Source organism: Mustela lutreola, chromosome 6, assembly GCF_030435805.1.
Source record: "Mustela lutreola isolate mMusLut2 chromosome 6, mMusLut2.pri, whole genome shotgun sequence".
NCBI lineage: Eukaryota > Metazoa > Chordata > Mammalia > Carnivora > Mustelidae > Mustela > Mustela lutreola.
This window is the reverse complement of record NC_081295.1, coordinates 75,281,103-75,308,804: the sequence shown is the minus strand read 5'-3', so window position 1 is coordinate 75,308,804 and position 27,702 is coordinate 75,281,103. Positions and strand designations below refer to the sequence as shown.

General features: G+C 41.3%; 1 protein-coding gene across 9 annotated transcripts in view; it reads left to right on the top strand.

Moving 5' to 3' along the window:
• NCOA7 (nuclear receptor coactivator 7) overlaps positions 1-27,702 on the top strand; it is a 160,344-nt gene that overhangs the window by 18,857 nt on the left and 113,785 nt on the right. For 8 of the 9 annotated variants that reach the window (XM_059177639.1, XM_059177641.1, XM_059177644.1 and 5 more), the window contains exon 2: positions 14,616-14,728. In XM_059177639.1, the coding sequence (XP_059033622.1) occupies positions 14,676-14,728 (53 nt within the window). In that variant the 5' untranslated portion in view covers positions 14,616-14,675. Of the gene's footprint in view, positions 1-9,091; positions 9,232-14,615; positions 14,729-27,702 lie in introns of those variants that run through there. The other variant, XM_059177642.1, reaches the window with a different exon arrangement.

The following is a 27,702-nucleotide window of genomic DNA, read 5'->3' as shown; positions in this document are numbered from 1 at the left end:
TTTATTTATTTATTTGGCAGAGATCACAAGTAGGCAGAGAAGCAGGCAGAGAGAGAGAGGAGGAAGCAAGCTCCCTGCTGAGCAGAGAGCCCGATGCGGGGCTCTATCCCAGGACCCTGGGATCATGACCTGAGCCAAAGGCAGAGGCTTTAACCCACTGAGCCACCCAGGTGCCACTTTATGGCCGCCTTCTTAAGAAGGACACCAGTCTTACTGGATTAGAGGCCCACCATACTCCAGTATGACTTCATCTTAACTAATTGTATCTGCAGGTACCCCTTTTCCAAATAAGGTCATGTTATGTGGTACTGTGGCTACAACTTAAACGTTTTGGGGGGTGGGGTAACACAGTTCACCTCATAACAAAAAGTAATATCAAAGTCTATAGGTGTATATACCAAGATGTGCAGAAGTTACCCTTGGTGTCAGATGATGCCTTCTTACGGCTTGACTTCAATAGCCACACTCATTGGTGAATGACAACTGCAAGGAGGGGAAGCTTTCCTGGCTATTTGTGTTAATTGGCTGCTTCTGTCTCTGGGCTTTGGTATTCCACGCCTTGGTAGAGTTCTTCTTCTAGACAGTAGTATGTACTAACTATGTGGCTTTGGTCTTCCTGGTAAAAATCCACAAAGTAATTTGCGGATCAGGATATTTCTAAGGATGTTTTGGGTTTTTTGTTGTGATAACGCTGCATAACAGCTTCCAAATCTTAGTGGCTTAGAACCACAATTATTTATTTCACGTTCATAAATCGGCAGACTGACTGTGGCTTGGCTGCTCTCGGTTGGGTTTGGCAGGGGTGAGCTGGCCTCCAAAGTAAGGTAGGAGTGCAGCTCTGTTCCACACATCTTGAAGGGGCTGAAGAAGGGAAAATTGGTACCTGGAGCATTTCCTTCTGGAGAGCAGACCTTTGCCAAGCCTGTTAGAGCCTCAAGTTGAATTAGGTACACTAATTAGGTACAGTGTTAGCTCTCAGTCTGTTGGTAAAAACAAGCCACTTGGCCAGGTGGGTGGAGATGCACCGTCTGCATAGTCGTGCAGAGCACCACAAGGTGGCATAGCGGAGAGTGTGGATGTATATTTTTCTCACAGGGAGCAGGTGGATCATTGAGAACAATAGTCCAGTCTGCTAGAGGGCAATTTTCCTTGTGAATTCTACAAGAACTTTTATGTGAAGCAACTTAATAAACCTTCAGAAGAAAATGTATTAAGCCACAGACTTGGTTTCTTAACCCAGTCTCTTGGAAAATTATAGTTGAAGCCACATACATTTTTTTTTCTTCCAAGTAGAGGTCATGGTACTTCACAAAACTGATTTAATTTCATGTTGGGGAGATTTCCTGCCCCTTAGACACTTTTCATTATGCCTTCTTCCTGAAACCATACTTGTGTATTCAGCGCATTTTCGATTATACTGACCAAAGCACCACGTGACCCTCTCCGTCGTCTTTGAGACGTCAGCGGCGGAAGCCGGTAGATAGACTCACGGTCCTCTTGAGCATGCTCTGATGGGGAACATTTTCATTAAGGGTAAAACTGTTTCTGGTTTACAGATATGATTGTTATTCTTGTAGCACCGTTGAAATAGAACCATGAATGGTGGTTTTCAGTGTGGTCCTACTTCAGGCACCTTTCCTAAGAACACTGGCGCATGTGACCTGGCCCTTTTCTTTCCACTAATGCTTCTCTGTGCGTAAACACAGTTTACCAGTCATTAATTTTTATCATACCTATTTTTGTCTGATTGTTTTATTTATGTTAATTTTGTCTCGTCAAAAAAATCAAAGTTTTGGGCGCCTGGGTGGCTCAGTGGATTAGGTCTCTCTGCCTTCGGCTTGGGTCATGATCTCAGGATCTTGGGATCGAGCCCCGAATCAGGCTCTCTGCTCAGCGGGGAGCCTGCTTCCCCCTCTCTCTCTGCCTGGTCTCTGCCTACTTGTGATCTCTCTCTTTGTCAAGTGAATAGATAAAATCTTAAAAAAAAAAAAAATCAAAGTTCTTAGTGTCTATTGAGTCCTTTTTTGTATTCATAAGTTTTAGATAAATGGTACAGCTGTACAGGAATAAAAGAAGTTTTTGGTAAATGCTTACTGAATTGAAGAGATTACATATATATATGTGACAAAGCACTGTTTTGAAGTAAATATAAATTATTTATTGCCTCCTTAATCTCCAAGGAAATAAATATACTGAAAGTACATTAAGAAGAGTAATAATTCAATTGTTTTTTAGTTTGCATTTTTACAAGTATGTGCATATGCTGGTGTATTTTGAAAATGCATTCAACTGCAGATACTATCCATAAGAGAATGAAGAAGTGTGTCACCCTTTCTGTAGTGAAATAGTTTACCTGGTAGAGTGAACTTGTATGTCTCTTGATAGTTCAAAAGATGCTCAAATCGAATTGTCGAAAACTAGTGTTTGAAGCCCATAAACTGTATGTTCTTTGTAAAGGCATTCCACTTATGACATCTTTTATCTATTAAATTTTACTGGTTTTGTTTGCATCAGTTCCCTCTACTTCAGATCTAGCAAATAGGCACCTTCCACGTAATTGCTAATAATAACAGCAATAAATGAGTAGTAGTAACCACAGCTCACAGTGATTTCTGTCCTAAAATCAAAGGAGCTGGGGCATGGAAGACCACAGCCCCTACAGTAGTGACAGCATTTGCCAGTGATTCAAGTTGGCAACTATTCTCTGCAAGGCCTTGGGGAACGAACTTTGGTTCTGTACCAGTAGAGAGACGCCACAAGAGTGTGGAGCTTATTCCTTTGGGGCCAAGTCCAGAAGAGGTCTGGAAAAAAAACAAAAAACAAAACCAAAAACCCCCCGAAAGGCCCAAGTTCCAAGGATTTTAGCAATGGGTCTGATAATATTGAAAGGAAGTCCAAGAGTAATTGAGGATGAATTTTTGTTCCCATGTCACCTGTTCCTTTCTTGATGCTCTGTGGTGTCTACCACATTTAGATTTGTCTTTGAGATCATCTGGGGGATCTGGCAGTGCTAGAGCAGTAGGGATGCCCCCAGAAACCACTTCTGTGGATGATGCAGGCAGCAGATTTTCCCCCACTCTTGAGAAAGACAATCATATGCATGTAGCAGACGCCCAATAAATAGTGATTGATGGTGAGAAAGAGGAAGTTTTCTCTGTGCGTAAGAAATGGGTTTGGCAGAGTAGACTCTGTTCTGTTTTCATTGCCTCTAGTAACTTTCTATATGACTTTCTGCATATTTTTCTCTAATCTGTCTTCGTGCACTGGTAGAAACTGTGCAAAATAGAACTCCTATGTATTGAGAGAATGCATGAAGTACATTAAAAGCCTCTCATAGAATTTTTATAGAATCACGGTTTTTAGTTTTAGAAAGGACCTATGATTTCAGTCCCTAGGAAAAAAGGACTCTTGTAACTTAAAGAGGGGCGTTTGGGTGGCTCTGTTAAGCATCTACTTTCGACTTAGGTCATGATAACCAGGGTCCTGGGATCAAGCCCTTCATTGGGATTACTGCTGGGGTGGGGTGGGGGAGCATGCTTCTCCCTCTCCCCCTTCCCCTGCTTGTGTTCCTGTTCTCACTCTCTGTCAAATTAATAAATAAAATCTTTTAAAAAATCAGTAAAGAAATGTTATTATATGAGACTGACGTGCTACCTACTGTGCTAAGGAGGCACCTAGAAATGTTATTTTAAAAAAGAATAACTTCTACTTTCTGATTCTCTGTCTTTACTAAATTCCACTTTATGATTCTCTGTCTTTACTAACTTTCAGTGGAAAAATAACTGGATCGGCAGAAGATTACATTTCATAACAGAACCAAATGAAAGATCAACTGCTAAGAAATATTTCTTATTCAAAGTTATGTCATTACTTCTGTCCTTAAGACTTAAGAGGTAATCCATTTAGTTTAGTGAATTAAGGGAGTGTGCTTTCCAGTTAGCTCTTTAAGTCTAATTCGGTGTAGTAAATATTTATTGAATGCATAGACATGTTCACTGCAGTGCTTTTATTAATGAACAGTAGTGACTAGCGTGAACACAGCTCAGGATTTACATCCTAAAAGACAACTGGCCAGAAAGCTGGGTGTTCACACTCTTGTTCTTTTTACTGGTGGGTAAGTGCAGGAAGAACCAGGCAGCTAAAGCAAAAAGTCTGTGTAGAGATCTAGCCTAGCATTAGAGGCTATTACTGGTGGGTTTGCCTTTGGAATCCGGTAAAGCTCATTATTCTGGCTCTCACTCTGTGGCTGTTTGACCTTGATTAAGTTCTTTAACCTTTCTGAACTTCAGATTCTTTATCTGGAAAGGATTAAGAACATTAACTCTCATACACTCCTAAAGATTAAACAGTGTAACTGCATTGAACAAAAAACCTTGCTGCCTGTGGTTAATGTTCAGTAAATGTTTAACTTTTGCAATTGGTGTCATCTTTATGGTTGCCGGAGCTGCCTAGCTTCAGTTAGTTTCCTATACAATTGTTCTGTTTGGGACAAATTTGAATCTAGCTCTTCTGGTGGTGTTTGTGAATATTTGAACATTTGGGCTCGCTGGATAGAGTTTTCTGTTCCATGGAGCACTAGACTCTAATAGACACCTTTGGGACACATTTAGTCTCTTATAATAGACCTTTGCAGATAAGGACGTCGAGGACCAGAAAAACTGAGTAAATTGCCCAAAGTTACGTACTTCAGAGCCTCCGAAGTCTGGATGTTAACCAAGCTCGTCCTGTTCAGTGGTGCTGCAGTGCCCTGATAGAGTGGGTCAGAGAGGTCAGATGAAGCATGAGCATCTTGGAAACAGAGAACTTCTCGTGCGGAGTTTCTAAAATCTCAGCTAGGAAGTAATTTTTGAAATTAAACATTTTTAATTTAAAAATTTAAGTATTCATTTCCCTACAGACCTTCACTTTCCTCTGTAATAGTAGCTCTCCATGAGTTTAGTATCCATCTCCCCCCCCCCACCCTGCCCCGCAGCACCCCTTCTTCCCCTGACCGGGATGCAGTTTGTTTCCCACGGTTATCTGAGGGGGCAGGGCACTACTGGCGTTTAGTTGAGGGGGAGGCAGAAGTGTCCTGTCAAATGCTCTGTAATGAGCGGGGCAGTTCTAGGCAACAGGGAATTGTCTCTTACACTCAGGTGTTTTATATCTTCTGTAGGACCCATGTGACTGTTTATTGGGACATTCTCAAGAAAAGAGAATAGCTTTAAGTTACCATGTTTAGAAATACCCAGTTCTTCTTCATAGCACTAGTTCTTCTTTTTTTTTTTTTTTAAGATTTTACTTATTTATTTGACAGAGAGATCACAAGTAGGCAGAGAGGCAGGCAGAGAGAGAGAGGAGGAAGCAGGCTCCCCGCCGAGCAGAGAGCCCGATGCGGGACTCGATCCCAGGACCCTGAGATCATGACCTGAGCTGAAGGCAGCGGCTTAACCCACTGAGCCACCCAGGCGCCCTATAGCACTAGTTCTTATTCTAATGTTTTCTGTACCCCAACCCCCCCAATACCCACTCTCCCTATCCCCCCTCATCTTGGGTTTTTGGTCTTTAAGATTTTATTTATTTATTTAACAGAGAGATACACATCGTGAGAAGGAACACAAGCAGGGGGAGTGGGAGAGGGAGAAGCAGGTTTCCCACTGAGCAACGAGCCCAACGCAGCGCTTGATCCCAGAACCCTGGGATCATGACCCAAGTTGAAGGCAGACACTTAATGACTGAGCCACCCAGGCGCCCCTCACCTCAGCTTTTTCGTTCGCTTGTACTTCTCATTTGTAATGAAATCGTTTCTGATCCCACCTCTCCTATAGCTAAACTTGCCCTATAGAAACAGGTGTAAGTGTCTGAGTATTTCATTATGTCTTTCAGTGATTGAGTGCCCAAGAATTTGCTTATTGAAATAGCTGTTATAAATGACTTTCCTTGGGGGCATTGTATTGCTTTCGTAAAATTTGGTGTATAAGTAGGTTATATTAGCTATGAACTTCATTTCAATATCATAATGGGCATATTGTGAAATACCTATTTATTTAGAGGAGGGGTGTTGATTTTGATAAGGTAGAGAACTGTGCATCTATAGCTCAGTCACTTTTGGAGATGAAGAAGCCGCCCTATCCTGAGGTGGCTGTTTGCGTCTGTCTGTAAACCAGTTCTTCCTTACGTTGAACCAAAACCCCCTCTCCCTAATGCAATGCCTGATCCCAGGTATTCCCCCTCAGAGGTGTACTGGTACAAGCCTAAATCCATGACCAGGTAGGATCTTTCAGACATTTGAATATAGATGTCAATTCACTCCAACTCTTTGTAGGCGAACCCTGACCAGCTCCTTTGACTCTTAGTCTTGCAGCTTAGTTTCATGTCACTTAACCACCCTGGTTGCTCCACTTGCCTTCTAGTTCTCCTATAGTGGAAGAGTAGAGTGAAATGCAGTCATCGTGATATATTCTAATCCTCAAGAAGAGTGGCACACACATATTCTTCTTTATTCTGGGTTGATTAAGAGGGTTTTTTTGTTTGCCTTTTTTTTTTTGTTTGCCTCCGTTTTTGGAAGGCAGGTCGGTGGAATGTCACTACTGGGTACATGGAGTTTACCGTCACCTAAGAGGGCAGGTCATACTCGCTGTGCTACTGCTGAGCCGGCTCTCTCATTCCTTAGCTCCTCACCCAGATGTACAACCTCAGGTTCATATGGGGTGAATTCCACCTTCCTACAGACAGCTGACATCTGTCTGAATCCAAATGCTGTTATCTGGGATGTTACTGATCCCTCTTCCAAAAGTCTAATAGGGAGGTCCCTGTTGTCATTCAAGTTGGTGGTAAATTTACTGATGAACAAATACTGCATTAAGCTATTAGCGTCCTCCCTCCAGGCTGAAGATGGAGGTCAGCTCCGGGCTCTGGGTTAGGTCAGTCAGGTGGTCGGCTCAAACCTCTTCGTACAGGGGTTCAGTGCTTTTCTTTATCCATGTAATCATCGAAGCATCCACCCATGTCCAGCCCACATTTCTCCATCTTATCCACAAGCAGATCAAGAGAAACTTACCAAATGCCTTTAAGTACAGTTACATTGTATTTTACTTCCATTTCCTTAATGTATGAGAATAATAGCTATGTCCAAGAGGGAAATTAGGTCAATGTAATTTGAGTAAGCCACCATTCCCTGAACTTCCTCCCCTCCACCAGCCCTGCACTCCAGCCACCCCAGACCACTCAGGATTCTCTGGGACCGCACAGTCCCCGACCTGGCTCACCCGGCCTCCGTCTGCCTAGTGAGCCGAGCCTCACTAGGGCTTCCTTGCTCCTCCTCCATAGCCCAGCTCTGCTCCTTCATAGCCCAGCCCTGGCTTCGTCTGCGGAGGTTCCTTGACTCTCCTTCCCTTCTTAGCAGTTAGTTGCTTCCCTCTGTGCTCTGCAATGTCAGGGTACTTGCCACCTGCTGTACCAGCTGATGGGTTTAACTTGCCTGTTCCACCTGAGTTTCTTGCCCTGTGAATGCTGGTGTTCATCTTTTATCTCCAGCAGAGTACTTGGTCCAAGATAAGATAAGACCCCTTTAAGAAGGAGTCTGCCTGTTTGTTATTGTTCCACTGAATGGTTAGTTTTCTGTAAACAATCTCCACCCCAGGTTTCACTGCATCTTCTTCAAGTCCTGGCCAACCTGCCTGTTGTGATCATTTCTAAAGTTTTGCTGGGAATCTGTGTGATCTGCAGTGTGTGATTTACACAATTTCTTTCTAACTTTTGAAAATTAAAATGTATTTGTCCATTGTCATGCTGCTGGCACTTTCCACATCTTCGATAATTCCTGACCCTACTAATGACTTTTTAGAAATCTCATCTGCACATTCTCTTCTTAGATGAAACATATAAAATGATCTGTCTAGCCTAGAGATGGGTCTTAATTTAAAGTATCTAGGAGCTTTGGGTATCTGGATGCTAAGTCAGTTAGGCATCTGCCTTTGGCTCAGGTCATGATCCAGGGTTCTAGGATCAAGTCCTGCATCAGGCTCCCTGCTCTGGAAGTCCACTTCTCCCTTTACCTCTCCCTACTGCTTGTGTGCTCTCTCTTTCTCATCCTCTCTCCCATGCTCTCTCTATCTCTGTCAAATAAATAAAATCTTAAAATACCTAGGAGCTTTGATGAAATCTCTTTACTTCTTTTTTTCTTTTTAAGTGAACTCTGTGCCCAATGTGGGGCTTGAACTTGGACCCCAAGACTGAGAGTTGCATGCTCTACGGATAGCCAGCCAAGCACCCCTCTTTATACTTGTCTTAAATCAAACTCATATTGGTTTAATTCTTTTCAGCTAATTCCAGTTCCTTAAGTGAAGAAGAGTGCCACAAGAGCTGATGAGTTCTCCGTTCATGTTGCTATCCACTGGCTTTGCACCATTTTCCCAAGTAGCCGAGACCATTGGCCTGTCCTTGATCATCACCTTGATTCAGACGTAACTTTTTGGCTCTTGGTTCTGTTCTACCTTCTGTTTTCTGTTGTTTTGGTTTTGTGACACACATTTGTCTACTTGGGGGCATTATCCCCTGGTTGCTCCGCTTACATGTTTGTGGCAGCCTTTCCTATCTGTTGCTATGTCTATCTTCCCAGGTTTCTTGTTAAAGAAAGTATTCAAATTCAGACCTTGGTTAATGCTGAAATTTAAATATCCTTCCTTTGTTTAGACGACTGGGGCTTTGAGAAACACCGAACATCTCTTCTATTTCTGTAGAAGTAGAAGTATTCTTTTCTTTTCCTCCTCTGTCTTTTATTGATGAAATTATAAAAGCCACACAGTCTTTGTTTCCTGAGTCGAAAACTTCTACCAATGACACAAATCACTTGTTCTTGCGAAAACAGGCTAGGCATAGAAAAGTACAGTTTGGTCTGTCCCCTGAGGGGCCAAACATAGTGTGACCAAGCCTCAAAGCATGTTTTCGTCATTATTTCATGTGTATAATAGGAAACATGTTGTGGGGAAAACAGCTGATGGACATCATAGGTACACTGGTGTTTTTCTAGTTCAGACTGGTTATACCTGAACATGCAAGGAACGACAGGGTGTTAGATTCGGAGCCAGAAAGCCACCCTGGGCTACACGGGTCCACACTGGTTTGATGTACTCCAGGAGTCTCCTGTCGCTCAGTGCTTAAATTCTTTTTGAGTGGCGCCATGGTCTCAAACAGGGAATACTTTGCAGGTAATAACAGCAAATATTTTGTCTTCAACACAGCGCTTACAAGGTAAGGATTTTGTAGGTGCCCTTTTTATTTGCATAATGAAAGGATTTGGGGTTGAAATTGACCATCCTGATTTCAGATCACAAAAAGAACTATTTAGATAGAAGATTCATCTTGTGCTTACCTCATGAAATTCTTTTTGGTCTGTTATGTGCCATAAATGCAGGAGACTTGTAATTCAGTGTTTGGATGAGCCTAGAGTTTATTGATGTGAAGAACAGTCAACATTAAATGAAAGAAGGGCTTTTAAGAAGCCCATTATGGCCACTTATAATGGAAAATGTAGTTCCCATTAGAGATTGATTTAAGGAGCTCTGGTTTTTCAGTGAAGCATGAAGGCTTCTCTACGGTGCTCCGTGCAAATCATTTTTATAGCATCCTTTGCTGCTCTCTTCCCCGTTAATCTGTTGGTGTGTCTGGACCTGAAAGGGCTGCATATGTCTTGTTTAAGGAATACAAAAATCCCCAGACATTTAAAAGAAATCAAAGATAAGTATATTTTTTGTTTATCAAAGAGAATACTTAAAAAAAAAAAAGTATCCAAATTCTAAACAGACGCAGCGGCACCAGATGTCCATTCTTGGATCATTTAATCTTTCTCTCTTGTGCTGCTTCTTGTCAATATTTTTCCACTAGAACCAAATATTAGTTTCTGGCTCAGCTTGTAATATAAAAATTTTCCAATTAGATTGTTATGACTTCATTTTTATTCATGAGGAGAAATCTAATAAACAGGGATCATCACATATGGTGGCATGCAGGAGAGGAACTTTAAAATAAGCCACCTGGCCCAGAGCAGGGATTCTCCTCTTTTCTGGAGTCGGAGAGAGACCTGTTTGCATCTATATCCCTCGCCCCCATGTTATTTATTTATTTATTTATTTGCCTCCAAGTAATTCTTAATTGTTGGTGGTTGGGGGGGGGGTTTCTTGGATTTATATCAGTCTGCCTTATAATTGACTCTCCCCAACCTGGATTAATTCCTCCCTTAGCTTTTATGTAGGTTTACGGCCTAGTTCTGTGTTAGGTATTTAGGGATATAAAAGGAAATGGTGAAACATGGTGGGTTTTGTTTGACCTGAAGGCACTTTTGTTTGTGGCCGAGGGGGCTAAGAGAAGCAGCATGGTCACGCAGCGAATGACTAAGTGCTTCACGTTGAAATAAGCTCCCGAGGGAGAGAGAGGAGAGCACCCCAGTGGTCAGGGAAGGCGTTAGAGCTGAACGGGGCCTTGTGCTAGATCTGGTCAAATGGAGGAGTGTAGTCAAGTCACCTGAAGCTTGAAGAAAGAGTAAGGATTATGGTGTGGAGTCAGTGCGGGGGAGGGTGATGTTCAAGGGACCCCACTGGGTTCCGGCCACAGTGTGAGACTGGGCTTGGGAGAGCTGGACACCACTGTCTTTCCTTCTTTCTTTCATCACCCAGCTGCTGCTGCTTTTAATTAACATATAATGTATTATTTGTCCCAGGGGTACATGTCTGTGAATCATCAGGTTTACACACTGCACAACACTCCCCATAGCACATACCCTCCCCACTGTCCATAACCCACCACTCTCTCCCTGCCTCCCACCCCAGCAACCCTTAGTTTGTTTCATGAGATGAAGAGTCTCTTATGGTTGTCTCCCTCCTGATCCTATCCTGTTTCATTTTTTCCTTCCCTACCCTCCACAACCCTCCGCCCTGCCTCTCAGATTCCTCATATCAGGGAGATCATATGATAATTGTTTTTCTCTGACTTATTTCACTCAGAATAATACCCTCTAGTTCGATTCCCATCATTGCAAATGGCAAAATTTCATTTCTTTTAATAGCTGCATAGTATTCCATTATATATATATACCACATCTTCTTTATCCAGTCATCTGTTGATGGACATCTAGGTTCTTTCCATAGTTTGGCTATTGCGGACACTGCTGCTATAAACATTCGGGTGCACGTGCCCCTTCGGATCACTACGTTTGTATCTTTAGGGTAAATACCCAGTAACATCACCTAGCTTCTTGAATGAATGCTCGTTCCTTGAGGCTTGGCTTCTACCCCTACCCCTCTCCTGGTGCCGTCCTGTGGGAGGGCTCAATGGCGCCTTCCCCCGACACGCAGCTACATTTGCTCTGACCTACAGACTTTGCTGAGGCATTGGGTGCTGTTGATTCTAGACTGCTTTTTCTCACTCATTTCCAAATATTTCTGATTCCAGAGGTTACTGAAAGGCATCGAAGCATGCACCAAACTGGATTTAAATCATTTCTCCACCACAGCTGGTGCTGTGGAACTAGGGAAATTAGGATCTCTCAACCTCCATTTAGTGGAAATAAGGATTAAAAGAGATAACATGTGGCTAATATGTTGAAGTAAATAACTTCTATGTAGGCAGGCATTATGATTGGTTTGCTTTTCTTACCTGGTAGCCAGCCAGTCTGTCCTTCTTGTCTGAACGTGTCTTGTTCTTTTTCTGTCTGTACCTACACCCAGCGGATCTGTCCTTCCGGAATTTTCTCTCTCTTCTTTTTACCTATTGAAATTCTCACTGCCCTTAAAGACTTATGTCATCACCTTGATCCAAAGTGAACTTTGTGTCTTCTCTATTTGTCTTTGGACAACTCTGAGTTAACCCATCTCACATTTTAGTGTTTTGCACACATCTTATTTTCCCTATTGTGTGATAAAGTCTTTCAGAAAGACACATCAGGCACATCAGGGACTTGGAGGTCAAGCCGTCAGTTCAGACTGTGATCCTTTGTTTCCATGGAGGGCTTTGTGCATAGCTGTCATGTTTGCAGGGTGTTACTGTATTTTTGTTTTCTTGCTTGTTTGCTTTTCTTTTCTTTTCTTTTCTTTTTTTCTGACTTAGCCACAACCATATACTGATAATTTCTAAACTTTTTGCCCTAGCCCTCACCATGCTCTTGTGCTTTAAATGCAATCAAATATCTGATGAGTGTCTCTAGCTGACTATCCCATGGGCACCTTGAAGGCAATGTGTCTAAAACCTGTTCTTTTTTCTGTTTCTAAGCCCTGACCCACACCCGGTTTGCCCCTTCTTGTTGATGGTGTTCTTTCTGTGGTGTCACTGTCTACCCAGCCCCTGTGGCAGAAGCTTGGAGGGCATTCTTCATCTTGCCTTTCTGATGTTGTCCACACTGAATGAGTCACCAGACCTTGACTCATTGGCCTTCTAAGTATTTCTTGAGTGCATCCCCCCTTTTTCTGTGTTGGATACTGCTGCCTAAATGTAGACCCTCCTCTCTGAACTAGTTTTACTGTAGTTTCTTCCTAACAGATCTATTTCACGCTCACTCAACCCTCTCAAGTCCATCCTTAGTGTGGGTGTATCACAGTCCTTCGTGTAAAACACTTTGGTGATTTCCTTCCGTGTACATCAGGGATGAGAAAATTGATCTGATCTCCTGTTGATCAATTCAGTAACATCTGTAGCAAGTGAGGCACTCTTGCTTAGTTAGTGATGTCTGAGGTAGGAGCCACGAAGGGGCATGTGGCACATAATGCATAGCTAGGATTAAGATCAAGCTCTTTAGTGGGACATAAATGGCCGGCCGTGCCCCTAATCCTGACTGTGTCTTCATCCCCACCCCCACCATTGCCCTGCTTCACATTTAATCCTGGAGCAGCAGAGAAGTGCTGTTCTTCTTGTGTTGTTCATGCTAGACCTGCTTCCCCGTACCCTTAGTAGGAGATCCATACTCATCCTTGCAATCTTGATGTGCACGGGGAGTCAAGGGGGTGGGCCGTGCATGAGGCTGAGAGTGCTTGCTTTGGATGCTCCTGGCACCCGTGTCTCCTCCATAGTGGTCAGTATCCCATGCTCTGAAACCCTAAGCATCTCCCTTGTAAGGCAGTAAACTCTGTTAGAGCAAATATCATGGCTTATTTATCTTTGGCCTCTGATACTGGTCACACAGTACCTTCCATGGAATGTGTATTGTGAATTAAATTTTAGTTCTTCGAAGGGGCACTTGGCTGGCTTAGTAGAGCATGTGGCTCTTTGACCTTGGGGTTGGGGACTTCAGCCCCACACTGGGTATAGCAATTGCTTTAAAGTCTTTAAAAAAAGAATAATTCATTGAATTGAATTAGCAAATAGTTTGATTGATGAACGTTCTTTGCTTTTACTTTGATACTCCTCAGAATGAGAGGATAGATTTTAGGGAAGGTTAATGCTTTGCAGAAAATTTAGGTTAGTGAATCAGGTAGAAAGTAGACATTGGAAATTTTTTTTTTAAGCTTTTTTTAATTTTTGGGCACCTGGGTGGCTCAGTGGGTTAAGCCGCTGCCTTCGGCTCAGGTCATGATCTCAGAGTCCTGGGATCGAGTCCCGCATCGGGCTCTCTGCTCAGCGGAGAGCCTGCTTTCCTCTCTCTCTCTCTGCCTGCCTCTCCATCTACTTGTGATTTCTCTCTGTCAAATAAATAAATAAATAAAATCTTTAAAAAAAAAAAAAAAAGATTTTTTTAATTTTTTATTTATTTATTTGACAGAGCGAGAGATCACAAGTAGGCAGAGAGGCAGGCAGAGAGAGAGAGAGAGAGAGAGAGAAGGAAGCAGGCTCCCTGCCGAGCAGAGAGCCCGACGTGGGACTCGATCCCAGGACCCTGAGATCATGACCTGAGCTGAAGGCAGTGGCCCAACCCACTGAGCCACCCAGGCACCCCAACATTGGAAATTTTTGAGCAGGGCTGTGGCATGATGAAAGTGGTATTTAAGGAAGGTTGATCTGGAGACAACCTTTTATTACAGGTTTAAGGTGCTCCTGGGAAGCCTAGGTGAGGGTAGCAGTGTGGGGAGAGGGAGAGGGAGAGAGACAAGCATAAAGCCATTTTGAAGAAGAGTTTCCCGAGGCTTCGTACTTTCATTTCCTCATTTGCTTATGTGGGATGTAGTCACTGGCATGTTCCCGAAAATAAAACGGGACACTGATGTTATTTTTAAAGAAAGAACATTCTTGTAAAACACCTAAGTGATCCATTTTTTCATAATTATGTATGAGACCTATACATGATCAATTACCTATAAAGTGATTATGAGTTCATAAATTTTTTTAAAAAATTAACTCTTCTGCATAGGTAGCCTAAAGTAGTCAAAAATCAGTGATTTTCATTTTTTAGCACATTTTGAAGTAATTGTTAATTGTGAGGAAAATACTTCAGTTTTCTTTTCCAGCTACCTTTTAGTTTAACACTAAACTAAAAGGATCCCCCCCCACACTGTGAACATTTGCATTTCGTGTATTACTTATGTGACCTCGTTTACAGGTTCAAATTTATCTTCCATTTGTGGTGGGCCATGTAGTTCCACTCTGCTTTATTCTTCATCTCAGCTATTATAAAGTTCATAATTTACAGTCACTTTGTTGTTTTTTTATTACAGGGTTATGACTCACTGATAAAAAAGAAGGACTTCTCCAAATACTTCGCGTTGTGATTGTGTATGATGGATACCAAGGAAGAGAAGAAGGAACGGAAACAAAGTTATTTTGCGCGGTAAGCGTTGCTTTGCAAAATTACCATCAATATTTGAATGTTTGAGGAGGGACTTTGTCCTCAAGTGTAAGTTGGCAGTCTGTGTTTGGTGAGCGTTTGTAAAGAAAACAGGTGTCCAATAAGAGTTACGTGTACTTTGTTTTCATCTTTTTTCTTGCTTGCAGTAGAGGAAGAACATTCGGTGCTTGTCTTTCTGTATTTGATGGTTATCCCGGGCCGGTCATTACGCACTGAACTGCATGTTGCTTGGGACCCCGCATTTAGCAACCTACATGAAATCTTAGATCCTAAATGCTTCATTCCTACTGCTCTAGTAGCTTACTTGGTTTAGCTATAACTAAAAGTCTATGACCTATTTAAAGCTTATTATCTTGTTGGAAGTCCGTTCCTGAAAAGTATTTTTGTAGTTAGGTGGAATAGATGAAATTCTGCCATTGGAGTTCATGTCATTACTAATGCTGAACTCATGCAACATACCCGCAGTTCTCGGTTTGTGAATAGATATAATCTGTAGATGATCAGTTACTCTCCACAGATTTAGCCTATAATGGGCAACTACTCATCACAATAAAGTGCTTGACATGCTAAAACATTTACCATTTTGATAGAATGTTTTCAAACTTAAAGTGAGAACACATAGGCTTAAAATTATCATTATGGTCTCCTATATCGAATCATTTCTTAAGAACTGAATTCAGCCTCACCACATTCCCAGTCTGTGCTTGTTAAAAGATGCAATTATCATATGGTTTCACTCATATATGGAACATAAGCAGTAACACGGGGGACCATAGGGCAAGGGGTTTAAATCTGAAGGGGGAGAAATCAGAGAGAGTGATGGACCATGAGAGACTATGGACTCTGGGAAATAAACTGAGGATTTCAGAGGGGAGGGGGTGGGGGGACGGGGCAGGGTGATGGGTATTGAGGAGGGTGCGTGTTGTGACGACCCCTGGGTGTTACGCATAACTGATGAGTCATTGAGCACTACATCAAAATCTAATGATGTACTATGCAGTGGCTAACAGCATAATTTTAAAAAATCAGTATGTTGTATATACATTATATGTCAGATTTATGTCAATAAAAAACAAGGCTCCACCAAGGAAAAAAAAAAAGACGCTTTTCTTATTTTCCAAATGTAAGCCTTTGAAACTGAAAACCAAAAATTTTTGTTGATTTTTTTTTTTAATCCAGAAATAAAGCTAGGTTTTAGATTATTAATAGGAAAAGGAAGGAAATAAACTTTTAAGGAACTACTATGTGTAAAGTTCTTTACTTATTATTTTATTTATCTCACAATAAACCTAACCTCCATTTCTCCCTATTTTACCACTGAGGTAACTAAGACCCAGAAAACATTTGGCCCATTTCATGCAGCATAAAAATCCATATTCAAATATTGGCGTGCCCCAGTGAGTAATAGTAAAATGTGAGTAAGAGTTTTTGGAAAGCAAGAGTTAAACAACTTATTGTAGTGTGGTGTTCTGCACTATTACGACTACAGAGTAGCAAGATTGGGGAAGAAAGAAATCAGGCATGTAAGGGGCGGAACATTAGACAGAAGGCACTTAGAATAAATAAGGACCATACAGTGATGTTTAGAAACACTTTATTTTGAGATAGTTATAGATCACATGGAGTTGTAAGACATATTACAGAGAGCTACCCCACACCCTTCATCCAGTTTCCCACAATGGAAGCCCCTTACGTAACTGTCCTGTAATATGGCCACTAAGAAGTTGACATGGATGCAATCCACTGACCTTACTCAGATTGCACCAGGGTTACAAGCATTCATTTGTGTATTTGTGTGTATCTAGTTCTGTGTAATCACATCACATGTACAGAGTTGTGTGACCATATCAAGATGGAGATACAGATCAGACAGGTCTCTTGGGCTACCCTCCTGTAGTGGCATTCATTTCCTTCCCTCTGCTTGCCACCCCCGACAGCCACGAATCTGTTCTAGTCTCTGTAATGTGTCATTACAGAAATATTACAGACATGGAATCCTATGACATGTAACCTTCTGAGATGAGATTTTTTTCACTTAGTGCAGTTCCTTTGTGTTTTAGACCACTCAGACTGCTGTAACAAAACACCATAGACCCGGCGGCTGATAAACAACAGAAATGTATTTCTCAGAGTTCTGGAGGTTGCAAGTCCAAGGCCATTGTGCCATGTTCTGTGCTGAGAGGCTGCTTCCTGGGTCATCTAAGGCTGTCTTCTCCCTCTAACCTCACATGGCAGAAGGGGCAAGGAGCTTTCTCATACCTCTTTTGTAAGGGCACTTATCTCATCCATGAAGACCCCACTCTCATGACTTACTCACCCCCAAAGGCTCCACCTCCCCAAACCATCACATTTGGCATTAGGTTTGAGCATGTGAATTTTGAGGGTTCACAACATTCAGATCATAGCACTTGAGATCTGTTCAAGATGTCGCATGTATCAACAGTTTGTTCCTATTTATTGCTGAGTAGTATTCCATGGTGTGCCTATATCACAATTTTCAAGTATTTGCCTATTGAAGGACATTTGGGTTATATCCAATTTAGAGCTATTACAGATCAAGCCACTAGGATCATATGGGTGCAAGTTAATTTTTCTTGGATAAATGCTCAGGAGTGGAATTGCTGGGTCAGATGATAAGGGCATGTTTAATTTTGCAAGAAAGTGCCATCACCTTTTCCAGAGTGGCTGTACCACTTGATATGCCTGCCTTCCTATTAGCATTGCATAAATGACCCAGTTTCTCCATATCCTCATTAGCATTTGGTATTATTACTCTTATTTTTAGTCATTCTGATAAATGTATAGTTTAATTTGTATTTCTTTAATGACCAGAGAGGCTGAACATCTTTTCATGTGTTTATTAGTTGCCTGTCTAGCTGCAGAGCAGTGCCTTTTCATGTCTTACCTATTTTCTTATGTTGAGTTTTTTGAGTTCTTCATGCACTCTAGATACTAATCCTTTGATGGAGGGTTTGTAGCTCTTTTCTCCCAGTCTGTAGCTTTTGTTTTCCTCCTCTTAGCAGCAGCTGTTGCAAGAGCACAAGTTTTTACTTTTGATACGGTTCAGTTTATTAGTGTTTCCTTTTATGGATTATGCTTTTGGCTTCAACTCTACTGCTTTACCCAGCTATAGGTCCTAAAGATTCGCTTTTTTTTTTCTTCTACAGGTTTTATAATACTGTGTTTTATACTTGTCAGTCATCTGTTTTGAAATAATTTTTATATGAGATAGAAGTTTCAGTCAACATGTTTTCTTTCCTTTCTGCTTATAGATGCCCTAGATAGTGATTTGGAAAGCTTCAGTGCCTTCTCACCTTGAATGCACACTGATTCCAACAGGAAGGGTGACGGGTGGTTCAAAACCTACTCAAAGTTAATCCCTCTAGTTACTAAGATGTAGAATAAGGGGAACCTCTTCAACAGTGAATGAAAGAGGAAACTGTTCTGGAAGAACAGCACCATTTTTTTTTCAGCTCAGAAATGCAAAATTTAATTGTCATGCTTGCCTTGACCTCTTGCGACAAGTATTCTAACAATGAAAAGGAAAACATCCAAAAATTCAGTATGACCTTACAAGCATAAGGATAACAGACCAAGAACAAACATCAGTGATGCTGTTCCAACAGCATGCTAACAGGATTAGTTATAGGAACTGAGAGATGGAGAGAGAGAACAGACAAATCTGTAGTTTAGTTGTTACCGTGCATTGGTGGTCAAAAATGGTCAAGCTATTAAAAGCAAAAGGGAAACCAGAAAACCCTCCAGTATCAGAAAAGAGGCAACCAATGCTAATACTCTTTTCAAATGCTTTCTCACTAAATGGTGGAATTACCATAATATGGAATTACCAACAGGACCTACTTGAAAGTCAGTTTCTCACAACACAGGGCTGATTTCCCTGGAGCAGTGTGCATAAGGGCAGTCCAAGCAAGATTGCCTCAGCAGAATGTCGAGTCAGACCAAGGGTAAGGCTGAGCTGATGAAATCACACCACCTTACGTAAATCTCTACTGGTCTGCAGAGGAGATCAAAAGATTTGTCCTTATTTCTACCTGTTGCCATAATATGTATCTGAAACCCCCAAAACTGCTTTTAAACTCGGTTCCCCCTCTCTTCATCCTTTTTTCCTTCCATGTCATTAAATAGCCTCTATTTCTTCCGTGTACTTTTTTTTACCATGTGGTTTCGTGAACATTGTATGCTTCACATGTTTGGTAAATAATCCTTTATCTACCTCCTTTGCTGAGGTGGTTCTCCCTCTCTCCGAATTTAACACTGAAGCAAAGTTAAATTCAAAAGAGCCCATTTTAATTATTTTGGGGTTGAAATTAGCTATTTGAGGATCACCCAGTACTTCCTTTCTTATAATTTATCTTGAAATATGCTGATGTAACTATAAATGGAAGGGTGAAATAGCTTTACTACTAGTTAGATTTATTTTGCATAAGTGCTTAAGAGTTTTTGAGATCTCCTGGCCTGGCCCACCTTGTTTTCAGGATCTTTGGTGGTGTTTTATAGCAGTTGTCTGTTCCAGATTGAATGATTCATGAGACCTTTCCCCGTGCTCTTGCAAAGAATTTGTGTATACAGAATAAGTGTATTATATATGTGGATTAATTCCTTGATAGTTGACAGGTCTTGCAACTAAATGAAAAACTGAGTTATTAAAGCAGATTGTACTCCCTGTGTTGTTCTCTACAGTGCTCATTATTCATTATGGCCCCTGCTCCCCCTCCTTCCCCTTATAGTTAGAATGCATTTTTTTTTTTTCAGTAGTGCCAAACACTATTTCTTCCACACTTTGACATTATATGGCTTTTGCAGAATTTAGAACCCATTTGGTGTTTTTTTTGTGTGTGTGCAGGTCTCTTTATGTTCTTTGTGTGTTTGAACATTTTTTAAAAAACAGAGCATTCAGGATTGAGGGTTAATGTAGGATATCAAAAATATATTTTCAGTGAACCTAAAGTGGTGTTTTGTGGGAGATTGACTTTTCCCCTCTGCTGAGGTCTGATGGGGCCTGTACATAGACACTGAGTGGTAGAGGCTCAGCAGTAGACTCTGTTTGGTTTGTATGGGTCCCTCTGGCTGCTGCTTCCTGGTTATCTGGAAGAGCCGACCCGCTGCTACCCCCTGCTTTCTTCTTCCCCATGCCACTGCCGAGGAATAGCCTGCAGCATGGAGGGGGTGATGCTCTTCTCTCTGCCTCACCCTCTCACCCCAGACTCTGAAGGTTGCAAACTGTAGAACACGTCTTGGCTCCGATCCTCACTCCTCTGACACCCCCCATTCCATCCCCAGCCTCCTCCCTGGTAGTTCTTCATCCTTGAACCTCTGACCCGCCAGCAGAGCTCCTTGTGTTTGAAAAGCACTCCCCGTGTATGACCTTGGCCAAGTTTTCCAAATTTCACCCTGGATTTCTTGTTGTTAAGTGTGGCTAATAATAGCCTATTAACAACATGGCTTTGAAGAAGGACGCCTCCCAGCCTGAGCCAAGGTGATGAAGTCCAAATTGGACACAGCATGGAGGACCCGAGTTGACCTGGTCTGGACCCTTACACACACTATTTGAGGTTTGGCCCCTTCTTCAGGGAGGGGGACCTGGAGGCTGATACTTGAACCCACTGATTAGCCTTTTTATTAAATATATAGAGTCAGTTGTGGGGTTCTCCCATTCAAACAAAACCAAACCATGGTGCCGTGAGGACGAAGGTAACATATCCAGAGTGCTTGGCACAGTGAGTGCTCAGCCACCTGTGACCTTGGCTTCTGTGCTTACCTGCACCTTCATCTTCACCTAAAAATCTTCATCTTGGTACCCTACTCCCATTCCATGAGCTGCTCCTGTGGTTCAGATCAGGGAGGCAAGAGTGATCTCAGCAGTCCAGAGCGGAATCAGTAGTTTCCCAAAGATACATTGTTAGAGCACAGCCAGGCTCTGGAATAGCATAAAGTGGAACTACATAGTCCAAAGGGCTTTGAGACTTCTAAGGCATGCTTCTATTTTGTAGTAGGAGCCCAGGCCCATGGGGTAAAATTGTCAATGACCTGATGCCCCACACCAGGCCACTTTATGTATAGTAACTGGTCATCAGAGCCTCACCACCAGGGTTTGGCACACTCTCACGTCTTGGGTGTGCAAGCCGGGGACACCCGACTCCTCAGCCCTTAAGAGTGGCCAGGTAGGACCACATAGGCTGGTCACCTTTAGCCAGGAGTAGCATCTTATCCCGAGTAGAGTGTATTGCCCTCTTCTGTGTGTGCTTTCCTGTGAAAAGGTTTGAGAGAACTGGTCCACCTTACCTTCATACCAAGCATCTGATCTATAAAAATTTTCATACCCAAATACGATTAGATTGTTACGGAAGTTAGACTTCCAGAGTTGGAGTTGGAGTTGGAGAAACTTGCGTGCGTTGGAGAAACTTGAGTGAGATGAGACAGCAGGCGGGGGATGCAGGATCAGAGCCCAGCTCTGTCCTCATGCAACCACAGCTTATGCTCTGCAGTGCAGCCCGTGGCAGTGGGGCAACTTGATGGCAGAGGGGGGCCCGTAGAGCACAGGCTAATTCACTTCATCGTGAATTCATGTGCAGAAGTGCATCCCAAGTTCTAAGTGACTTCTTAAAAAGCTCACTTGTTTATAGCTTGTGGGGACATCCCATACTACGTTTTGTCAAGTTTAATGTCAGAGTATTGACCAACTAAGGCAGTAGGAAACATGTAGTCTGTGTAGCCCACCTACCTAAGTCAGGATTACGTTACAGAGACCCTTGTTACTCGCTAGGATTGCCTCTTATCTAAAAGAGTAGTTGCCTATAATAGAAATGCATGCAGAAATACGTTTGGTCAGAAAACCCCAAAATGCCTTTTTGGGCAAGCACAGAGTCCCAGATGCCGTGGCAGGTATCAACTGGACGGGTCCAGCTGGTTGGTCTGCAGCGTTGCTGAGGATAAGCGAGGGCCCCCTCTCTCCATCCTCACAGAGCTGTCTCTGAACCCTCGGGAAAAGCTGCACTTTGTGGTGTGCCTGTGCTAAGAATGAACATACCACATGGGTGGAGTGGTGGGATGTAAACTCTTGCCCTTCCTTTAATTAACAGTCTGTAGACTGTTTTTTCCTGCTGGTCAATGACTATTAGAGAAGAACTTTAGCATGTCCAAGATTTGAGGAGAAACTTTATTGTTACGAGTGGCTGGATTCAGATATTCAGTCATAATACAGGTTTTCATTGAGCTGATACATGAAAAGCATACAGAATGGGTTTAAGCGCTTGGTAAATGTTATAATGCTATACTGTCTTAATATTTGGTGAATATTTTATTCTCTCAGTTTTGCTATGTCTTGTGATTCTAATAAAAGTTAATAATAGCATTTGTTGGCCCTTGACAAAGTGCCTCCACGCGCATTCTCTCCCTATATCCTCACAGTGATCGCCTGAGTAGATAAAAATGCAGATGACGCATCTGTAGTTCAGGAGGTTAAATAACTTGCCTCACATCACTTACCCTTTACATGGACGAGCGGAGCGCTGAATCCCAGTCTGCTTTGTCCATATCTCTGATTATTTTTCTTGATTCATATTATCTTGGTTTCAGTTGAATTTAGGAAAATTATTTTACTTGAGAAAGGGAGTAGAACATGTTATTGGCATCATAATGTAAGTAGGAAAAATTGTACATGGCTTTGGAAGGAGAATGTTTTAGTTGGTTTTACTGGAAAGCATATTTGATTTCAATTTCTAGAACCATCCAAGAAGACTGTCATTGCCATTAGTGCCTGCTATGATCCATAGCATGGCCCAGGAGCACTTCCGTGTATGATCTTCATAGCTCTTGTTCATGGGTTTGCACTGAGTCTCCCCCAAAATGGGCCATCTGGAGGGGTGGGATTCTCCAGTAGGTCAGTGCTCATTTCATGTGCCTCCTTAAATAAATAGCAGTTGGCATGTGGCATGTTAAATATATATATATTTTTTTACTGACTAAAAGACTGTATTTAAAACGGCTTCTTGGGACGCCTGGGTGGCTCAGTTGGTTAAGCAGCTGCCTTCGGCTCAGGTCATGATCCCAGTGTCCTGGGATCGAGTCCCACATCGGGCTCCTTGCTCAGCGGGGAGCCTGCTTCTCCCTCTGCCTCTGCCTGCCATTCTGTCTGCCTGTGCTCGCTCTCTCCCCTTCTCTCTCTCTGATAAATAAATAAAATCTTTAAAAAAAAAAAAATTAAAAAAAATAAATAAAACGGCTTCTTTAGTGTAGGATCTAAATAGTTTAAGTCTCAATTTTTTAAAAGATTTTATTTATTTATTTGAAAGAGAGAAAGAGTGAGCGAGAGAGAGCATGAGCCGCGGCGAGAGAGAGAAGCAGGCTCCCCCGCCAAGCCGGGAGCCGGATGCGAGCTTAATCCCAGGACCCTGTGATCATAACCTGAGCCAAAGGCAGACGCTTCAATGACTGAGCCACCCAGGCACCCCAAGGCTTAATTTTTATCACCACAAATTTTTTAATACTCAGCAGTTTTATTACTCTTAAAAAATCGAGAATATTTTAAAACCATTTCCTTTAAAAAGTTGCTTGTGCCTTATTTGAAAATATTACTAATTGCTGATTAAACTCTCGAATGAGCTGTAATGTTATTTAAGGCTTATGCTTCATATTTTTTTTATTGAGTTCAGATCAAGCAGCACTTAAGAGAACATTTAAATATTGCCTGGCACTCATTAATGAGGAAAATGTCCACGGTCAAGTTGGAGCTGCTGATGTTTTTAAGAAATCATTAACTTTTTTCTACAGGTTTTTTAAAAGGTTTATAAACATTTAGACATTTACAGATAGACTCATGCTTTGTTTTTAAAAAACACGCAGGGTTACTTGATTTAATTCCGTGTAGTGTACTGCTTTTCAGTCTGTAGGTTACAACCCATTGGAGCTTCATGAAATCAATTTAGTCGATAAGAACCAGCATTTCTTCTAATGGGATGGAACAGAATAGATTAGTTTGGACTAAAGCTAAACTGAATAGAAAAGATGGGAATGCATTGTAGGTAGGCAGAATAAATAGTATTTCACAAAAATTTTGTTTTAAATGCATATAAGTATGTATATCTTGAGTTACAGTTTAAAATTATTTTTTATTGTGAGCCATGATCAAAAGAACTCCTTATTCTAGAGGAGTCCTTGGTGGTTCGTATACTGGGAGTGAGGTTATTTTCTTCACTGAACAACAAATTTCTTTGAAAATTGTCATCTAATACCTGTTAACCAATTCTTCAAAGACAGCTGTACATAAAGTACCTGTTATATAAATATGTTTTCTCCCAGTGCAGTATAATGGCTTCCTATAAAACTGATTTCAAGGATCAGTGACAAGCAAATGTCCTTCTGCTTGAAATCTCAGGCTGATCTAGATTGTCCTAGATCTTGGAGTGAGACCTGATGAAACTGTAACCTTACAAAAACCACCAAATGGAACTATTTTGATCATGAAGCTTGGGGAACTTGTGTATGGTCTGCCTGTAGGTCTCTCCTCTGTAGATCTACTTAATGGCTCTGGGGCCTAGGGTATATTTTCTCCAAAATGAGAATAATAACAGTACCTACTGTAAGATATTGTTGGAGGATTGACTGAATTAAAATAAATATATAAATCTCTAGAGTAAGTGCCAATGAAAAATTAGCACTAATGGATTTTAATATAAAAGCATGCTGCCTAAATGAGGAATACAGGAATAATTGAGAAAAAGTCAGAATAAATACATAGGCATACATTTGGTATACATTTTCAGGGAGTTTTTATGTCCCTTGAAACTTGTCCATAAGCATGCTGACCACAGTCATTCAGTGATCCTTCAGTGAAGACCCAAGACTGTAGACATAGATAAGACTAAAGCACTCGAAAAGTAAATGATAGAAGCTGTCTCCCTCCTTTTTTAATGTTGTTGCTGACAGTTGTGGAAGACTTCCATTGAACTGACTTTTGAGTTTTTCTGAAACTTGGCACTGTCTCAGCTGGAAAGAGTTTGGCACATGCCTTTGAAAACTTTTACTTATTGCTGGTACAGTGACTCTTCAGTATGAGAAAATGGAGTTCAGAACCAGAAAAACACTTTGTGCTCACAGCTCTGGAACTTCCTAGCTCATGCTGGGACACCAGGTATTGGTGATTTTAGTAGAAAGTTTTCTTTTTCTCTGAAACTCTTTCCTGAAAATTCTATCAGTCATCACCCCTTCTACCCTCATAAGTTAAATGCTAATTGCGTATCTTCCCACACATCTTCCCAGATTAGTCTTCCTGAGATAAGGTTCAGATATGTCACTTCTGCTTCCCAGATTCTTCTCTCAAATTTGAGGTTCTACACAATACGGCTCATTCCTACCTTTCTGTCTTTATGTCCTACTTGGATTTTTCTTTATATGTCTTCTGCTTTATTTGTATGATGAACTTTGCCATCACTGTCCTCTTCCTGTATACAGTGATGGCAAACCCATCTCTAACTGTCATACTGTCTCTTTGACACCTTTCCTATTTCACTTAATTCTTAACCGCTCCCCCAAACACACAACTCTATGTGCCTTTCCCTGCCACTGGACTCAGAGGTCATTGCTAAGGCCTCATTTTGCCTCCTCTTGGGGCCCTTAACACATTCTGTCTTTGGATGTCCCCATAATGCTTCTCTGCCCTATTTTTTGTTATTTATTGTTGGTTCTTTTTCATTTTTATATTCTGCACAAGGTCTAACTTTATGCCCTGCATCTAACGGTAATTCAGTGTGAATGATAGCATTTGTTGAATATTTGCTGTGTAACAGACACATTTGTGTACTCATGTAATCTCATAATTACTCCATGAGGTAGGTCCTGTTATCATCCTGATTACAGATAAAGATGCTAAACTTTGTTATAGGTATTGTGGAATTTGCCCAAAGTCACATAACTTCAAAGTGGCAGATCCAGGACTCAACCCAGGTGTGCCAGACCCCCTAGCCCATGCCTGTAATCATTATGCCAGTTTTTCAGTAAACTATGTTAAATGGAATCTCATGGAACTTTATCAGTTACCCAGGCAAATATAAGTGAGACTCACTGATCTAGATCATTAAATGTGTTAAAGTACTAAACAGGTATTTGCTGATTTTCAGTGCAAAATTGTTCTTAGGAGCTTTGGAACAAATTAGGAGTCTCTAGTCATTCAAGGAAACTTTGAAAGTCTTCACATACCAACAAAAAAGTCACCAATCTCCTGACCTTTCTCTGTATTTTTGGGGATGTGGCAAGAAGTGCCCTCTTAATTTCCTCTTTAGACTCAAAGTTGGAGGCCCTAACAAGCTGAAATTCTCCTTGCTTGGGCATTTCTGTTGTAAAGATGCTTGGTACTTGAGCCATGGGTCATGTGTTCTTGTGTTTTTACTTCCCTTTTCCTTCATTTGCCATTTCTTTTTTTTTTTTTTTTTAAATTAACATATAATGTATTATTAGCCCCAGGGGTACAGCTCTGTGAATCACCAGGTTTATACACTTCACAGCATTCACCACAGCACATACCCTCCCCAATGTCCATAATCCAACCACCCTCTCCCTATCATGTACCATTTCAAATAAAGTTTGCATAAACAACATGGTTAATTCCCCATTTTTTTCTGGACTCATTTTGTGGTGTAAATACCAGTGAAGGCACAACAGCTCTGCCTACTTTTTCTAGCTTTTTTTCTTCTCACGTGTAAATGAAGTTGGTGGTGAAAAGGATAACGTGCCAAGTTTAAGGGGACCAAGTGAGAAACATTGTAGTCTATGATTTGCAGTGTGATTCAGCACCAAATAAGGCAGACTGTTGTGTCACTACCATAGAGCATGAACCCAGGTCTCGTGGGGTAAGAAGACACGATGAGTTAGTTGGATCTGGGAAACCCTGGGTCCCTTTCCCAGAGCAAGAAGGAATTAGCTTCTGCTGAGGCAGAGACTGGTGGACAGCAAAAAGGAGGTCTTTTCTCAGTAGTTCTGTTACTAGAGCCAGCTTCCCATGAAGAAGAATCAGAGATGACTGTGAGGTGAAGCTCTCCTATTCTAAAGTGAGAAATGTAACTTGACAGTCATGAGACATGAATTGTGTAGGTGTGAGCATAGCATATGAAGTAGACATAGAACCACCAAAGAACAAGAATATGGATTACATCTATATTTTAAAATGGTTTTATTAGTGTATTTAAGGAATACTTGACAACCTAGATGACCAAAACACAATCATGTGAGCTTAGGGAAGAGTTAAATCAGAGGGCAGCATGCTTCAAATATTCTTTTCTATACTTAAAAAAAAAAAAAGAAAAGCCAAAAAACAAAACCATATTATATTTCTGAATCACTCTACAGCATTTAAAATACGGTTTGCACATACATTTTCAAGAACACATCTGTTGTACAAAGCAGAATAGATGCAAAGTTGATGCATTCCCATCCTGAATAGGTGGCATGATTTAAATCAAATTACCGTCAAGGATGATTTGAGCCAAGTCGTTAATCATTTTATTCATTTCTCCTGTGTCTGTGAGACCATGTTTGTGTTGATTATCACAACCGCATTTTGTGTTCTTCACAGTCTAGAGCCAGTAGAGGCTTGGGTTTAGAAGTTGTATAATACATAATTTAAAGCAGATGAATTTTGATATTTCAGATTAATTTTGTTAGCATAGCAGAAAGCTGAATGGTAATTTGGTTATTGCAATTTCATAATGTAATTGAAGCAGATGCTGGTGAGGTCACTGGGGACTGAGTCATCTCCATTTCAGTAGCTCCATCATTTTGTTTTTAAAGTGTGTGTGGGGGTTCTTTTTTGCTAAATGGACTACTTTTACTACATAATGAGAGAAATTTAATTTTTCTAACTGTAGCTCGAACATATAATCAGGATTTCAGGTTATTTTTCTTTTATAAGAGTAAATAGATTTAAAGTGCAAAAACATTTAACA